Source organism: Astatotilapia calliptera, chromosome 12 (assembly GCF_900246225.1).
Source record: "Astatotilapia calliptera chromosome 12, fAstCal1.2, whole genome shotgun sequence".
Taxonomy (NCBI): Eukaryota; Metazoa; Chordata; class Actinopteri; order Cichliformes; family Cichlidae; genus Astatotilapia; species Astatotilapia calliptera.
In genome coordinates, this window is record NC_039313.1 from 21,597,616 (window position 1) to 21,617,144 (window position 19,529).

The following is a 19,529-nucleotide window of genomic DNA, read 5'->3' on the forward strand; positions in this document are numbered from 1 at the left end:
AAGTGAAAGCAAAAAACAAGCGCAAATTCAAACGCGATTTCAATATGTCACATTGACAGTGGCTCACCGATGCCAATGACATAATTACCCAGCTACATTTCCGAAAGAATGCAAAAGCATTGAAATATATTTTTCCTTCCTATGATAGCCCGACGGGCAGGGCTGAGATTTTGGTAGCCCGACTGGAAAAATCGCTAGCCCCGGGACGTCGGGCTAGCGATTTTGCGAGCCCTGCAAGTAAGTGGATTTTGTTTTGACCCTCCTTTGTGCTTGAAAAAATTTGCATAACGTTTCACACTACAGTAAAAAATGGTTTCACTAACTAAGCTAGCTAGCATTAGCTAATAAAACCCCATCTTGATCTCTTCTATGATCATGTACAACAAGAAAGAAAAAAGAAGAACAGGAGATATCATGGTACTTATGTTGTTCTAGCCGTACTTCTTTTACCATAACCCTGATGAAACACTTTAATATTATGGGCAGTACTTTTGACCAATGAGTGTAATATATATATATATATATATATATATATATATATATATATATATACTTATAAGCCTTATGTGCTTATATATAGTAGGTGACTTAGTCTGGAGCTCTTTTACACAAGATTCAGTAGAGCTATGCAGATGAATAAAATGAACAGACATGAAACTCTAGCAGCACTGCAATCATGTAACATGCTTCACTTTTCTAACTTCGTGTATGAAAAACACCATGTCATTTTGGCTAACTTTTTAAGTTACAAAGTTTATCGTCTCTTATGTTAGTCAGTGTTTCCCTGCTGCCCTGTCTGCTGTTTCAAACCCTTCAACATCTCAGCACCCACCTGTAGGCTCCAGGGGATGTTTACTCATAACTTCCCAATTTCTGTATTTATCAATTTTGTGGGGCGTGATGAGCTTGGAGACTTGACAAAAACTCTAATTATATTCTGGTGCCGCAAGAAATCAATCTTTTCAAACCCAAATGATCTGACGTATTTTGTGATAGAGTTGATGTTAGCCCCTACCCTCACTGTCAGCTCTTCCTTGAAAGTCCAAACCATGTGACGCATGTGACATTTATTGTAACTTCTGAATGCTTTACGTCGACTTTGTAAATTTTTTGCATGCCTATACAGCACCATCTTGCTTTATATTACGTTACGGCAAGCTGGCTAACTGCTAAAACTTTAAGGTATATAGAATGAGCTCTCAGGAGCTCAGTGTCTTCAGCGTGGTACCGTGCTGGAAATGCCACCTGTGCAAGTCCAGTTGTGAAATTTCCTCACTACTAAATGCTCCAGAGTCCATTGTTATGACAAAGTGCACGCGATCGAGAACAATAGCAACTCAGCCATGAAGCGCTAGGCCACGTATAATCACAGAGGGGGGTCAGCAGGTGTTGAGGTACATAGCTTACGGAGGTAAGTCAATCACTACAGACCTCCAAACGTCATGTGGACTTCAGATTAGCTCAAGAACAGTGCGTAGAGAGCTTCATGGGATAACTTTCCATGGCCAAGCAGCTGCATCCAAGCCTCATCAATCACAATGCAAAGTGCCAGATGCAGTAGTGTAAAGCATGACACCACTGGACTCAGTAAAAAGAAGTGGAGACATGTTCTCTGGAGTGACAAATGCTGCTTCTCCATCTATCAATCCAATGGATGAATCTTGGTTTTATCGCAGCTTGTCTGACTGCATTGTCTAAGGTTTGTGTGGTGGGGGTGTGGTCTACGGCTCCGCTGCAGAGGAGGGTGGGGCAGTGGGTTCTGCTGGCAGAGCAGCTGGGACTGATTGGTGTGATCAGTCCTGCTATTTCAGTTGCCAGCTGGGATTGGAGAGAGGATGGCTGTTCTGGGAACAAGTTGTCTGAAAAGCTGCACAGAGATCTTGAAAAAGTGTCATATAAAACATAATCAGTCCTGTAACAGTGTGTACATATGGATCAATTGTGTCACAGTGATGTCGAAAACCAGTTGCGGGATGAGCCATGACCAGTGCAGCCAGTGGCAGTACTGGCAACATTGCTGGCGGAAACGGCCACCATGCACCGGGAGCAGGTGGCGTTGCATCAAGGTTAGCTCCAATGGCTATGGGATCAGGCCGAGGATCAGACAAGAGAGTTGGAGGACCTGGTTGCTCTGGCTCTAGGCAGCAGAGTCGGCCAGTCCCAGGCCTGAGGAGGAGGCTCCCCAGAACCACTACAGCTTCGTGGGCTGCAGAGCAGCTGCCACGAGAGGTGGTCTCTAACACACGCTCTATTGCCTCCCCAGCAATGAAGGGTGCTTCCCCAACTCACAGGGAGCCTCGCAATTGCTGATGCAGGTGTGTTGGAGGTGAAGGCAGCTATAGACTGGCACCAGTAATGCCTGCTGACGGAGGTGGGGCAGGTGGTCAGTGTCACCAGCCCTCCAACACCTTCCCCCAGTCCAGGAAGGATGTACACCATACCTGTAAGGTGTTTAGGGGATACACGCCAGGATATGGTCGACTCGGGATGCACGCAGACCTTGATCCACCAAACTCTGGTTCGGCCAGGGCATTGTTGGAGACAGAGTGGGTGGAGGACAAGTGTGTACATAGGGACATACAAAAATATGTCTCCTCTGGGAAGGAGGAGACTGTGTTTCAGTTCGTCTCCCGAGTCAGCATCCCAAAAGATATAGTGATTGACCAGGGCACATTGTTCTTGTCTTGCACACTAAAAGAACTGTACAAATGACTTGGAATTAAAACTTTTCGGACCACCGTCCACCACCCTCAGAATGATGGGCTGGTGGAGAGGCTGTATAAGACTTTAAAATCCATGATTCATAAGTTCATTCATGAGGATGAATGCAATTGAGATCGCTGGTTAGACCCTCTGTTGTTCGAAGTGTGGGAGGTTCCCCAGGATTTTCTCCCTTTAAGGTAACTTTTCGGCAGGAAGCCACCGGTGGAAAGGAACTGGAAAGGACCCTTTATGGTCACACAGTGAGTGGGACATGTAGACTATGAAGTGGTACAGTCGGACAGGAGAGGACTCACACAAATTTATCACCTCAACCTCCTGAAAGTGCGGAGAGAGGCTAAAACCGTTTCTCTGGTCAGCCTTGTTGGGACTGGAGGTGCCAAATTCCACCTGCCTCCATTGTGATGGCCTTCTCACACAGGCCCCGAGAGCGGACATTGCTGCATTGCAACAATATTTTGCAGATGTGTTCTCCCCCCTGCCCGGCCATACCAGCCTCATAGAAACTGCATGACGGTACACACACATGTACATAAAAGACAAAGTGTTCAGAGAGAATTGGAAATGGAAAATGGAAAAGTCAGACAGCACATGGTGTAGTGCCATAGTTCTTGTGGTAAAGAAAGATGGATCTATATGGTTCTGTGTTGACTACCATAAAGTGGATGAAGTGTCACAGTTTATCTCATCGCCGGGTCAACAAGCTCCTGGACCGGTTAGGCACCATTTGCTTTTTTTATGTTTCTGGATTTAACAAAAACGTGTGCTTTGTTAATAACTGTACAGTAATACTGGGAGACGTGGGATGAAGAAAGTTGCTAAGAGTCATAATGCTAGCAGTGGTTAGGCTTTACTGTCCCCCTTTGGGGTTGATTGGATTAATTCCAGACAAAGCAAGAACCCAGAGTATTTTTAGCATATTCCCTACTTTCTGAGTACTCCCAACACAAAAAGTATCAAGAAACCCATACAGCTCCCAATGATCAGGAAGACACTAGCATTAGTTTTTCATCATGATCTTTACTTTTGATCCTGTTGATGCTGCAGCGATCACATGTTGTATATATAGAATTTGTGTTTTTTTTCCTAAGTAGTTTGCCACATGTCGAGGTCAGGGATAAAGGCATGGGCGGATTAAAGCCTATATCGACTCAATGAGAAAAGGCCATATGGGCAAATGAGATCCATGTCCATGAAGCACTAATCTGGGGATGCCCTGAGTGACGAAGGATGGACACTGCCCACATCTGCTAAGAGGCTTGGGAATTCAAATACAGCCAGTGGACTGCTCTACTGTATCCTGCACATTAGCGCCCCCATCTGACCCTGAATAATCAGAGAGTAAAAAAAGAGCCTTGATTGGGAAAGAAGATTAAAAACACTATCACAGTAAACAAATGTAACATTCATTCAAAACATACAGAAAGGAAACAATCATTTGAAGTTTACTGATTAAATTCAAATGAAAAGTTGTTTTGAAGTCATACATTAAAATTTAAATTCAAATGTATACAAGATAAAGGTGAAGATACTGTAAAGTAGATACAGATGTCTTTACAGAGAAATTACTACCACATAAAGAAACTTATATAGTCATTACCAGAATAATAGTTAGCGCGTGCCCCATAGCAAATAAAAGTTAAAAAAAAAGGCATAAATTAAAATGTAGAAGGTAAGGCAAGTGGAGATAAAGCAAAAAGGAGGGGGTATTTATTAGAGATTCTGTCCCAGTGATTGGCTGCAAGGCTAGTAGCAGAAGGACAAATGGACAAATCTAAGGAGCTAATAACACTGAATACGGAACGGCCCTCATGGGCAAATCTGGCACTAAGATGATAATGAGATTATAAAACCCTACTATATTGCGGCAAATTGTATAAGTGTTTCATTGAACCTTGTTGAACTTTCATTTATGCATGCCAGGCTCCTTCCCTTTTTGTCTCTCTCCTTTCTTCTCCTTCCCGGGATGATGGGTAGACTATGAGTAAGAGAAGGAGTAGAAAAAATGCCTTCTGGATAGAGTTTACCTAGTGTAGGGTTGAATAGAAGACCACAGACTGGGCTTTTCAGACATGCTTGTGGTTAGCATAATTACGGTAGCTTAAAAAATGAAAGGGTATGAGCTCTTGTCAGAGTACAAGTATATGTCCCATACATTTATCTATCGACTGCGTATACCTATTCCAAATATGTATACAAAATGTATGTAATAGGTGACAAGAGCAGTATTCATAAAACTGCGAAAGAAAGAATGGAATGAATTAATTCATCCCTGGTTCTGTTTCCTCGTCCCTGTTGGAGAGAGGTATCTCTAAGGCATAATGCTACCATCACCGTGCTTCACTATAAGGCTAATACTAGGTAAGTGATAGTCAAGTGACTGCAAATAAAAGTTGCCTGACATAGATTCATATGAGAGCATGGCTAATACTAATATAAGCTTAGGCGCAAGAGAGACAGAGTCTTTAAGGTAATTTTGTAATTTTACACACCATGCTTGTAGAATAACAACTCTTTTCCAAAACAGTTGGGACATTGTGCAACATATAAAGAGTGAGTCTGGATTGTATATTGTAAAAGAAAGCATCACCTGTTTTTCTTAACATCAGTGATGAAGTATGATGCCTGATCATATCTCAGATATGTTAGTGAGATGTCACCTACATAACATACCAGTGCTTTTGTTGTACTTTGACTGTTCATATTGAGAATTCATCTGAATAAAATGGAAATGTAAACAAGGCGTACCCAGTTTTTCCCTCTCTCAAATAAAAATTTGTAGGACCAAACAAGAGATTTATTTTTCTCTCTAACCATGATTCTCTCAAATCAAAATTTTAATGGTTGTAAAATACAATTATCACCTGTCACTGAGCAGTTATGGAATTGTTATTGTGATATGTATTTGTAAGTCTATGCTTCTGTTCGGTGTTCCACTTATTGTATGTGTAGGCGTGTGTAGGTATGTGTGTGTATATATGAGTGTGTGGATGCCAAGAACCTGCAGGCCTGATGGGCATGGTCCTGCTAGAGGATTGGCCACGCCTGAAGCCCCACACACACCTGCTGCTGATCAGGCTCGTCGGGGGAGCTATTTAGGAGACCGATGGAGCTCCAACCGACGCGGGATCATTCCATGAGACTCCACGTTAGTCTTCAGCTTGGTTAAGTCTGTGAGTGTATGCCTACTGGAATTAAGTGTCTTGACGGCTGCCTCTGTTATTTCCGCTCAGGAGGAGTGTGGAACAGCGTAGGGCAGTAAGCACGGGGTGTGTGGACACACGAGAGTGGAGAACACAGAGCACGGACTTTTTGAGAAGACACGACACGGGAGTCACGGGAGTCACGGGAGAGCACGGGAGAGCACGGGGATTTACTGTTATTGTTCCATTCACTGTAAATAAACGCACTGCTTATACACAGAGCACTACGCCTGGGCCCTCCTTCCCTACTTCCCCACGGTTTGCCCTGCCAAACCGTGACAGTACCAATGAAAAACAAAAAACACTAATTCTGTCCTTTTAGAGTACTCACAACACAAATTACAGGATATATAAGAATGAAAAGGGGGTAAACATTTGGAAAAGATATGTGACATGCTGTCTTTCTCTCTGTTATGCAGGCAAATTTCAGTCAGATGTATCTGTTATTTAGGCTTATGGTCTTATGAATTGGTATTCTGATCATTTGAAAGACTTTATGATACTGAATTCAATATGTTAGAAATTCAATATGAACACTTTGAAACAGAAAAATACATTTGTGAGTCACTGACATCAGCATTTTCCACATCATCATGATTTAGTCTAGCAATGATTTGACCCAGACAATGCCCCGACCCTCTGGATCCAGATCAGAGGTTAGCATCCAGTTCACCTGAGTTTACCTCTCTACATCCTGCAATTCTGACACAGAATGTGCAAGTGAGGCTACGAAAACACATAATAGGTATGTGAAAACACACTCGTAAAACACACATGCACACACACACATATACAAGATACACACATTCACTTCCATGTGACCTTCTACCAAGGCAGCGGACTTCCACCCTACCAAGCTGAAAAAACAGAGGTTAGAGGAGGTGAGCTTCATTTGAGTGGGTCTAAATTTCCCAAATCAGCTCACACAAATATCAATCACACACTGTGTCTGTCTGTCTGTCTGTGTGTGTGTGTGTGTGTGTGTGTGTGTGTGTGTGTGTGTGTGTGTGTGTGTGTGTGTGTGTGTGTGTGACAGATTGATGTTTTTGTGTGGTGAAGAAGTGGAGACAGCTAAAGGTGTTTCACAGTCAGCAATGCGTGGATCAGGGAGGTGAGGGTTACAGTCAAGTCAAACCTAGAGCAGGATGAAACACATTTGCAATAAAAGCTTGACATTATGTGTCAACATACCTACTTTTATTTAAAAGTACTCATTTTTTGTCTATGGGTCTAAGTACATTATTAGTTTAAAAAATTCAAAGTGTCCCCCCTTGTCATCACACAAAAATAATTCTTACTTCTGTAACAATTCATGATACAGATAATAATAATAATTAATATTTGATTTTAACAGCAAAAGTAAAAAAAAAAATACATCCAATACATATATATGTTATACAGGAAATGAAAGTGAGTCCCATTCTGCAGTCCATTATGGTTAATTACAGCATTGTGCTGGGACTCTTGTACTAGAGCATGGTTGGTAATTAAAGTACAGGTAAGACATTAACTTACTTTTGTTAGCCATTAATCAGTGTTTACCTTCAGAGAGCTCCCCCTTTGTAATTAATAATCAGCTTGGACAATGAATAATCACCCAAGAGGAAGTTGTGTGTTCATGTGTGTGTTTTTATGTATTGGTGTGTTAATAGCAATGGGGTTTTCCCAAAGTACAGCCTTACTAATAAATGAATAATCTTCAGTCTCAGAAAACCCCCTCCAAAAACTTCAAACAAGGCAACCCCCCCCCCCCCCCCAACCCCCAAACAAAAATAGAAGAGCCATTACAAGTAACACTCTCTTGTATTTGCTCTTTTTTTATCCATCTATTTCTGATCACCCTCATTCTCTCCAACTTTGAACGGTATCCTTTGCTTGGCATCTAAACAGTCCAGGTTTGGAATGATTACATGTTGGGAAGGCTTCTGCAACCCCCACATTAACAAGCACCCGACTCCTCAACTTATTTCTGTCAGCCTTGCTTCTACTCCAACACACACATGCGCAAACACACAAAGGGAGCTTTTCCAGAAAGAGATTGGTTCCACTTTATCTGCATATTTAGCCTGTGTTCAGTGTGCTGCTAACTGATAAAATTCTGCAAGTGTGCCAGGCCCCTGCCAAATGCCAGAGCACCGACCTTCTTAGGAGGAACAAATTCCTTTAGCAAAAATTTACAGAAAACAAATTAAAAAAACAAACAAAAACCCCAAAACAAAACAAACAAGCAAAGAAACAAATAACGAAAAGAATAAGGTAGTGAAAGAGGAAAGCAAGACAGTCAAAGGAGAAGGGGATGGATCCAGGCTTTATTCCAATGATAATGATATTGATATATTAGTGAAGACTCCCAGAGATTATCATTAACATATAATATTAACATATTATGGTATACCAGCATTGCTTCACAGATGCTTAGGAATAGCAGACATGCCTTCAAGGCTCCTTTTGCCAAAAAAAATCTGAATCAAAACGGATCCTCATTTCTCCAGAGAGCCAAGAAGTATGCAGAGGAGTAGATACATAAAGGGTGAAACCAAGAATAATTATCTTTCTTCGAAAAATTAGTTATTGCTAAGAAAGAAGAATGGATGCAGGAGAGCAAAAGAGCAATGGCAAGACTCACCCTTCAACCCATTCTCCCATTTTTCTGCCTGACCAATACCCTTGCACTTAGCGTGCGTGCGTGCGTGCGTGTGTGTGTGTGTCCGTTAAGTGAGTAATCATACGCCATTCTCAGCAGCAGCCAGGGGCCCAGGGCTTCCTCGGTCTGGCTACGTAGAAGAGCAGCGGTTCACATTGGGATGTCTGTCATTGCGTATGTGCACATGCATGTGCGTGCATGATAACAAGGATTCACTGGTCTGTTTTCTGTTGCTGAGAGGTTTTATCTCCAACCTTGATTAGCAACACCTACACACACATATCCATACTATAGCAACCTAAACAAAGGCAGTCGTAGTAGCAGGAGTGACTGCTGATTGAAGTGTTGGGCCACGATGCCCTGACAGCCTTCCTTCAACCTTCTCTCAACCTCGTCACCTCCGTTGCTCTGCTGTGACTCTCACCACAATAGCTGCTGCTTGTGAACCTGCCAGGCTGCCAAGGACACAAAGATGACTGAACCAACCTTTGACATTAGAAGTGTCCACTAAAAGACCAGAGACAAGCCGAGTTGGCAGCTCTGTTAACAGGCTAGAGACCGAGATCTTTTCAGCTTGCTTAAAGTAGCAAAAGTCAATAGAGCACAAGTCAATAGTGCATACATTTGGATGAACGCCGTGTCAAACAAGTCTGTGTTTAGATATTGTTAGGCATGCCAACAGTTTCAAAAGGTGACCTCAATATTTTGGCACAACTGTTGCTGTCTTTTGACCGACAGCAGTCACGGAGAAGGAGCAGAAGAGACATAAATCATCAAAGTAAAAAACTGACATTTGAGCATGAAATACAGCATGAGGTTTGTATTGAAGGCTAGATGACATTTCAAGGAGCTGATTCACTCGAAGATGTTAAGGCCACCCACCCACACAGCTCCATGTGGAACATGCCGTTTTAGTGGCCGAGATGAGATAGGAGTGCTAGAGATGTATTCACAGACATGTGGAGCATGTGTAAGATGACCTATACATTCACCATGATGTCAGGGAGGATCTTTGAAGAGAATAAAATCACAAAGCAGAGCATCCCGAGCAAAGATGGAAATGAGGGAAGAGCTAAGAACGTGAACGTTCGAGTATGTTTGTGTGTAACACTGTAACAAAGCAAAAACAGGTGTTTTTAATACCTGCGACAGATATATTGCTTCCTGCTTAAGGCTTGACTTTCCTTCTTTTTTTCATATGTGTGGGACTGTGCAAGCATGCCTGTGTGTGTGTCACTCTTCAAACAACACTGCAATCATCATCTCTTATCAACGGTCATGTTGAGGATTACAGCTTTCATCCCTAATCCTACATTAAGGACACATTCTCATGATGGACGTGACATCATCAAGGCCAGTCAACCACAGAGAGGGCACAAGGACAGGAAGCCAAACACCACAGGAAAGGATTAATGAATATAGGAGACAGAATGGATGATGAAAAAAAATGCAAGAGGGGGTCACAAAGAAGATGAAAACAGAAATGAACTCAGATAGCAAAATTTCTGCAGTGCTGCTGATACAACCTCTCTATTTGTGTTTCAAGATAATCTTCCACTGCTTCAGTTCCACAGTTTGTCTAACAATGACACTCAATCTGTTCTACTAAGATTTAAGATGTATCCATTACCCAGACACATGGGCACAAACATGGACATGTGCTAAATACACACCGTTCTGAACTGACTGAATTCCGATCCACTCCTTTAAATCACTGAAGGAAAAAATACACAAATACTGAGGAGTTTATTTTTAATCTGCATGAGTCCTTATTGCTTTTTATTAAAAGAAATACCAAGCTGCACTATTATATCCTCTGTGACAGTTCCACATTATATTTAAACCAATGATATAGAACGAAAAAACCACCTTCAATTTTCATGCTAAATAATCTGTGGTTATGGTTTCTAGATATTTAACTGACTTTCAACATATACAAGTGTTAAAATCAATGGACAGATTATTGCATCGTTGTTTGTAACCCTCTCGATGCACTAGTTTCTCAGTACACCTCACTATACCACCCAGAGAAACCATGCCTCTTTTTTAACTGTTACTAAAAAAAACAAATATGCTTGACTTATCTAACATTGGCACAATCCAGTTTCCTGCTCGCAAACGTGTGTCAAATTTTAACCAGGAACCTCCCAATACTTCAATGTTCAACAGCCTTATAATGAGCAAAATCTAATAAAACTGAAAGGGATCCCAATTATGCTGTGATTCACAGACATTGAGAAATACTGTTTATATTTTTGGACAGACAGTTTTGGTACCTGCAGAGACTCTGGGGCAGTCTGGCATCATAGGCTCCAGTGGTATGTCCAAGGGCTCTGGACTTGATACCCAGTTACGACAGTGCTTTAGAAAGAGAAAAATAAAACAAATAAACTCTTTGACATTCAAAAGAATTAAATATGACATGTGGAGAGTAATGAATATGTAGCAAGCAGTTTCTTCCACTATTACTTCCACAAACACAGAGAAAACTATTGTAAAAGATGAAGATATAAAAGGAAAGTATTTGGTACAAAATTTAAGTCTTTAATCTTGTTAATAATGGGTGTTAGGGCTGGGCCATATTATACCGTTCACGGTAATACCGGTATAATGTTAGGCAACGATAGGAAAATGAAATATCGCGATAGAATGGGAGTAAAACGCGCATGCGCAGTGCCTTTGTTTTCATACGCACATGGCCGATTGTTGAGTGAAACAGATGAACCAGAATTGGTTTGTAAAAATGGTGCAACTTCCGTGATGTGGAACTGGTTTGGTGTTTGTCCGTCAGATACACAACAAAGCACATTTTTTTGCAGAACATGCAAGCGGCCGTTGTTATTGTCGTATTTGTCGGACTAAGATGCTCTTAAATCTGGGAGTAATCTGGGTCCTAAACTCCGTATGTTTCAGGTCAAACAACACTGCAGCATCACTTAGAGTTAAAAACTGTCTAAATTCTTTCATCTTTAATAAAACGATCAGCATTGCTGCTTTACCAGGTGTAACTATAAAGTTTAACTTCCAGGCATCCATGAAAACAAAAGTTATTACATTTAACGGAGTTAGAAGTTAGCAGGAAGCTAGCGGAAGTTAGCTCGCTAGTTTCGCTAGTTACCTAAGCATGATATTGCATGTTCTGACTGAGAGATTTCTGAAAAAAATCAAACGTACAGCTCTGCTATCACTTCCAACATAAATGAAGACAGGAAACTAAACAGCAGTGACGTTTGTAGGGTTACTGAAGTTGGGCTAGCTGGTATATAATGATGTGCTACGTGATCGCTAGCGACACAGCTATGTTAGCATAACATAAACAGTGAAGCTGGAGGACGAACACTAACACTTTTCCACTTATAAAAGTTAACGTGAAGGTTCTTCATGGTTAGAGACAAATGCAATCGCATGGCAGGATGCTGTAAACGGACCAAACTTCAGTCAGGAGAACAACTGAGATAATCCATCCACAATACAAGGTTAGTCATTAATATACTGCAACAAAATGGGAATAGAGCAGCTGCCAGAGAATTCAACATTAATGAATCAATGGTACAGAAGTGGAGGAAGCAAGAAGAATGAGTTTAATAAAGTTTGATTTATCTGACTGATTTGTTTCGCTTAATGTGCCTTATAATCCCGTGCACCTTATGGTCCGAAAAATGCGTACTGCACACTGCAGTTTAATGTTGCAAAGCACCTCTTTTTAACTTCAGTGGATATTATACATGGTTATGCTCAGGATATGTCAGCCCATTTCTACTGGAAATGCCTTTTGGTTAAACTTTCAGCAAGGAATTTGCATTTGCACTGTTACATTTTTATAAAGCTTTAATGTACATAAAAACCAGCTTCTTGTTTAAGTGAAAATAAATGGAAGGTTGTCTTTTTGCGCTAGTAATGTTGTGGAGTTGTATTTTGTCTCACATCAATTATATCGTCGGTTATATCGTTATCGCAAATTTTCAAATATATATCGTGATAAATATTTTTGGCCATATCGCCCTGCTCTAATGGGTGTGTGTTTTTATTTTGTTTCAACTGCATCTAACCAAACACTGAAAAAGGAGCGAAAGCGGTTGGAAACAAACAGAAAGACAGTACGCAAGAAAGTGTGTGTGTTTCTGTGTGTGTGTAGATGAGTAAGGTGGGGGAAGAGAAGGAGAGACAGGAACAAGCAATTAAAAGCTCAGTGACATGTTGCTCAGACAGCTTGGCGTTTGTTTGTGGTGGAGAGCTGAGGCCTTCTACCACAGCGGATGAGTGAGTGCCCTGGGGGAGGGTGTCTGCCCAGCTTGCTGACCCATAACCCCCTGCAAACACCCCTACTCCTCTCACAACCCCAGTGGTTGACAACTCTACTGTCAGAAAGAGGAGAAGACCTCTTCATTCGTTTTTTTTCTTTATGCTGTCTTCATCTTCCTATCTGTCTGGCACTCCCTTTTTTTTCTACCTACCACTGCAGGTTATTTTAGACATATAAGGTCTTAAGCCCCATGTACCATTAATCAAAAGTATCAATGCTTCAGAATAAGGCAACTTAAGTTTTCAGTGCTGTAAGTTTTCATTCTCCGGGTCAGCGGATGACAGCGCATCAAAGTTTGTTTTCCCTTTTGACTCTGCAATGTGGATTGGTATGCTGTGGCTTGTAAGGTAGGTACAAAAACAAGGGAAAAGGGAGAAAGAGACAGAGGGAGGCTGAGAAGGAATGCTTAGAGAAGACGTCCCCCAAGATAAGATAAAAGTTCAATAGAAGAAAGAGAAAATGTAAAGAGATTAGAATGTGCAGCTGGTGTCCTTCTGAATCACTGCTTATCTGCCCTTGTTTACTTTCACCCTGGCCCCCTGACAGCCATTACGGTATTGTACGTGCTTGTGTGCGCGCGTGCGGTTGTGTGTGTGGGTCAGTGACTGCATTTCAAGGGGTCTCCCACGAAGATGTGTAGAGTTGTGAACCCTTCAAAATATACACACACACACACCGACGCACAGATGCTTTTGCATTTTTGCCCTCTGTGACGCCGACTCCCAAAGACCTAAAGCAAGACTCACAGAACAGACAAACCCTGCAAATGCTTTCAATTTAAATTACGTAACACAATCACCCAAACGCACATACATTACTTTTGTGGATATATATTCTGTTCTATAGTCTTTACAAGTTCTCTGGTTTCTGTACGAATATTAAAACTGCATCGAAGCAGAGACACTGAATACATCTAATCCAAACTGAGGTCCTCTTTGCTGTTTATTTTTGTTGAAAAAAGTCTGCGCAGCTAGGGCAAAGCAAATCTCTCATCATATGCTTGACATATACTGCAGTGAGGGTACATTGTGATTTATTTACTGCAAGCTTATAGAGAAATATAGAAATTCATTACAAGAGATAATCATGATGAAACATCTGGAACATATAAATCCGTAGCAAATATTCATTTGGGAAATTTACAGAAAAGTCTGTTATTGAAATAAAGTTTGTTTTTCTTAAGAATGGATTACATATGAACCAAAGTAGTCAATCACTGAATGTGTCTCTTAAATGGTAGGAATGCCTGAATTTCTGGTGCTTTTTCATTTATTTTTAGCCCTGTCAATCAAATAAAATGCTAGCCACTGGAAAGCATAGAGAATAAAAGTAGCCAAAGAGGTTGAAGAAAGATCAGCCAAGAGATGAGAGGGGATGAAGGGGGGGTGGCTGGAGGGCTTGGTGTTCGGGGGAAGATGACAAGTCATCTTGGTAAACAGTGGCATATTGTGTATTTTTAGATCCTTTGGTTTGCCCTAGATGTGCTCTCCTCTGAGCCCGGGCTCGAGGGCAGAGTGGTGCAGAGTAGCACAGAAGCAGTGGGGCTCCTTGACTGCTACATCAAGTGTCTCATTGTATCTCCTTTAATTCATTCTGTCTGTCTGGAGGAAGATGTCAGCTGGGCTGTGGAGCAGTGGGCTGAAGGCAGCTAGAGAGAAGGGAAGGAGGGGAGTCTTTCAAAGGGCCCTCCTCCCTCCCCTACACCTCCACCACCAATGGAGGCAGGGAGGCTGAGGTTTGAATAGATTTGTCAAGGCAACAACACACATGTGCACACAAACTCTTGCATAAATGCACACACACACAGCACAAAGCCCCAGTACTGTGGGAGACCGCAGGCATAACAGCAGTCACATAAAGGCAAGGCCTGCTGGCTGGGATTAGAGAAGGGCGACATGACAAAAGGATGGCACATCACATCGGCTGCCTCTGACACATAGCATCATCACTTCAAGCAGCTCGTCCACCGATCAATGATGCCATTGAACTAAAAGCAGACAGAGAAACAAACATGTAAACAGATTTGGCTGTCCCAAACCTCTGCTACTCTGTGCATGTGCTTTTCTTTGCATGCTTGGATTTATGCTGGTTATGAACATACACATTTGCCCAGTCTTTGGGAAAATCTTTTGAAGTTTAACTTTGCCAACTACCAGTTGGAATATTTAGATTGATATGGACTTAGTAATGTGTTAGGAATGAAAGGATGCCACATTGTTTGATGGAGATAAAAATGATCAACTTACAGATTTCTGATAGAGGGTTTAAGAGTTCATGGAGCCATGGGGCGACCATAGCTCAGGGGGTTGGGAAGCGTATCTGTAACCGGAAGGTCGCCGGTTCGATCCCCGGGCTCTCTGTGCTGGTCGTTGTGTCGTGGGGAAGACACTTTACCCTACTGGTGATGGCGCGATATGGCAGCCTCGCTTCTGTCAGTCTGCCCCAGGGCAGCTGTGGCTACAACCGTAGCTTGCCTCCACCAGTGTGTGAATGTGAGAGTGAATGAATAGTGGCATTGTAAAGCGCTTTGGGTGCCTTGAAAAGCGCTATATAAATCCAATCCATTATTATTATTATTATTACTGATGGCAGTCAGCTTAGCCTGTAGAGGTCTGTGTGTCCCTCCAAGGATATATCTCCCCAAATCATCACTGACCCACCACAAAACTGGTCGTGCTGAACGATATTCTTTCTTTTTCTGTTTCTCCTGTGAAACAGTTTTTGATGATTTGCAAATGTGCTATATAAAGTTTATTATTACTTATGACCACTTCCTACTGTGCAAAATGCAGAATAAAAAAAATAAAACTCTATTATTTTATTAGTAATAATGTGGATTGATAATTAAACTGTTTATCAAATAAATTCTAAATTTAGCAACAAATACCAGTCAAATGTTTGGACATACCAGATCTTTGACTGGTACTGTATATAATCACTGGATTCTCAGTGTGTACGCATGCCAACTTGGTCCATATTGGTAGATGTTTTGTCTCCATACACACTTCCACTCCGTTTGAGCATTTGCATGCAAGGTTAACCACATTAGTAGCTACCACAAACCAATTCGCCTTAAAGAGGAGTGCTTTATAATGGCCTTCAACACCAGAGCTGCATCAATGCAGACTTTCCAGTGGTGTGCAAGACTGTTGTGAGCAACTACCCACATATTTATTGGTAAAATGCTCAAACTGTGAAAGATGTTTAATCTGATGTCACAATTTAAAGGTTACATTTTATTGTGACTAAAAGATGCCTGTCTCTAGTCAAGAAAACTGAAGATGGGGTATTTTAATTGTAAAATGTGTATTAGCAGAGATGGTTACAATAGCAAAGCAGCTTACCAGAGTTAAAAAAAAAACAACAGAAGATGTTTACAGGACATGCTACCAAAGAAACTTGTTAATAGCTTGTTTTTCCTCATAATGCATGCACCATTCAGAGTGAAGTTTATTCTGAAGCTTGTACCTGTATTTATATCCTATGCATAATTCTTACTGTTTAATTAAGGTCACTGTTTTGTCAATTTTAGGCAACGAAACTATACGGGTTTGCATTCAGATACACTCTCATGTTTAAAGACAAACTTATCAGTTGATTCAGCCTTCCATCATATTACTTGTTGCTGCAATGATGAGTTCAGTGTCAGTGAAGTGCAGAGAGCTCTTGGCTAAGGTCTCATGATAACTACTTCAGACGTTTAGGGATTTAGGTTTCTATTACAGTACTTGGCATTTTGATACAATGACTTTAAAAGGGTACCCAGTGGATTAAAATGTGGAGCCAAAGGGTCCTGACCGAGTGTCAGATGGGAGGGAGACTAACCTTCTATATATGCAACCATCTATACCACCTCGGTTGCAAAACTGCATCTCCACCTCTCATTCTGAAAGCACACCAAACTGAGTCCCATGACAGAAACTCTGTACCAAGTGCACAAAGTCTCCTAAACCATAACACACATGACAGTCTGCTACCTAACTTCTCAGAAAGTAGTCCTGAGTATCAATTTTTGCTCACTCTCTCTGTGTCTGTTTCTAACCCACCTCCCCCAGTTCTTGAATAATCTCTATGGATTAGGATGGTTTATTCATGACCATAGTGTACTCTGAATGTGTGTGCATATGCGTGTGTGTCTGTGTGTGTGTGCGTGCTCTGGGCAGGCCACTAGAGTGTGACAGCAGGCCAGCACAGTGACAGGAGACACCTTGGAGATTGTGACAGGCTGCCAGCTGTACACCATCATTTGGATTTCTCTCTCTCACTCACTTCTCCTCACTATGCTACTCATCTACCTCCACATATATCTCTTCATCCTCCTTCTGCATCTGTATTCACTCCATTCACACAGTACCTGTGTTTTTTTCTCTTTCCACAGCTCTACACTGTGCTTTCTCAGTGGCAGTCAACAGGATTTAAATAATTGAATGTTTCTCATACTCTGTTTCTTTGTATATTTTTTTCTGTCTCAGTCAGTAGATGAGTCTTTCTATCTTTGCTCTGGCCTACCCCATCTTTTTTTTAATCTCACCTTCACTCACTATTTGGTTTCCTTGCTGTGACGTCAGTTCCCCCTTGTCTGACCCATCTGGTCTATACAACCTGGCTCAGCAGGCGCTGATCTCTAAATCCTATCTTCTCTCTTTCACCCGTTTCATCACTCCATCTCACCATCCACTGACCTCTTGAACCTCAAAAGAAGAGAATTACCACTGTCTGAGGAGAAAAGAACACGGCTGGGGTGTCCCAAACTCACATACATCCACTTGTATTGGCATCCATCTTTATTCACCAAACAGGGCATTAGTGAGGTTCAGTGCTAGCTAACCTTCTATGATGAGCTGCCCATACATTAGTGTGCAATGAAACAGATGGGTTACTTATAAAAATGTCCTTATATATATATATATATATATATATATATATATATATATATATATATATATATATATATATATATATATATATATATGTATGTATTGGGGTGCAACGATACTCGTATCGATATTGAACCGTTCGATACAGTGCTTTCGGTTCGGTACGCATATGTATCGAACAATACATAATTTTTTATTTATTTTATCAACTTTTCTTATGAAGAAGGTGCCTAAGAAGTACAGGAAGCTGTCCATACCTGAGGCCTTGGAAACTGCCAAGCAACGACTCACAGCCTTGGCCAGCCGCTTGAGGAGGTACACCAGAGAGATAGAAGGCAAGAGAATAAACCAGCTGTTCTCCAGACTGACCAACCTGTGCACTGCCTGGATTGATTACAAGAAGGCCTATGACTCAATGCCCCACACCTGGATCCTGGAATGCCTAGAACTATATAAGATCAACAGGACCCTGAGAGCCTTCATCAGGAACTCAATGGGGATGTGGCGGACAACACTGGAGGCCAACCTCAAGCCCATAGCACAAGTCACCATCAAGTGTGGGATCTACCAAGGAGATGCTCTGTCCCCACTGCTGTTCTGCATAGGCCTGAACCCCCTCAGTGAGATAATTGACAAGACTGGCTACGGATACCGACTACGGAATGGAGCAGTTGTCAGCCACCTCCTGTACATGGATGACATCAAGCTGTATGCCAAGAGTGAACGAGACATCGATTCACTGATCCACACCACCAGGATATACAGCAATAACATCGGAACATACAGTTACAAGTACTTGGGGATCCCGCAGGCAAATGGGAACCATGAAGAGGCCGCTAGGAAAGCTGCAACCACCAAGTACCTGCAAAGGGTCAGGCAAGTCCTGAAGAGTCAGCTGAACGGTAAGAACAAGATCTGGGCTATCAACACCTACGCCCTGCCCATGATCAGGTACCCTGCTGGGGTAATAGGCTGGCCAAAGGAGGAGATAGAAGCCACTGACATCAAGACAAGAAAGCTCCTTACCATGCATGGAGGGTTTCACCCCAAGTCCAGCACCCTGAGGCTGTACGCTAAGCGGAAGGAAGAGGGCCGGGGACTGGTGAGTGTCAGCACCACAGTCCAGGATGAGACAAGGAACATCCATGAATACATCACGAAGATGGCCCCAACTGACAGTGTGCTCAGTGAATACCTCAGGCAGCAGAAACCCAAGAAAGTGGAGGAAGGCGAGGAACCAGCATGGAAGGACAGGCCCCGGCATGGTATGTACCACCGGAAGATTGAGAAGGTGGCTGATATCCAGAAATCCTACCAGTGGCTGGACAAAGCTGGACTGAAAGACAGCACAGAGGCACTAATCATGGCAGCACAGGAACAAGCACTAAGCACAAGATCCATAGAGGCTGGGGTCTATCACACCAGGCAAGACCCCAGGTGCAGGCTGTGTGAAGATGCTCCAGAGACAATCCAGCACATAACAGCAGGGTGTAAGATGCTAGCCGGCAAGGCATACATGGAACGCCATAACCAAGTGGAAATAGTGTACAGGAACATCTGTGCCGAGTATAATCTGGAAGTCCCGGGGTCAAAATGGGAGATGCCCCCAAGGGTGATGGAGAATGACCGAGCTAAGATCCTGTGGGACTTCCAGATACAGACGGACAAAATGGTGGTGGCTAACCAACCGGACATAGTGGTGGTAGACAAACAGAAGAAGACGGCCGTAGTGATCGATGTAGCGGTTCCGAATGACAGCAACATCAGGAAGAAGGAACACG

General features: G+C 42.2%; 1 protein-coding gene across 1 annotated transcript in view; it reads right to left on the bottom strand.

Annotated features, from left to right (window-relative positions):
• Positions 1-19,529, bottom strand: part of arb2a (ARB2 cotranscriptional regulator A) — a 162,440-nt gene that overhangs the window by 41,068 nt on the left and 101,843 nt on the right. Inside the window, exon 10 of the mRNA XM_026188413.1 lies at positions 10,845-10,929. Within this exon, the coding sequence (XP_026044198.1) occupies positions 10,845-10,929 (85 nt within the window). The remainder of the gene's footprint in view (positions 1-10,844; positions 10,930-19,529) is intronic.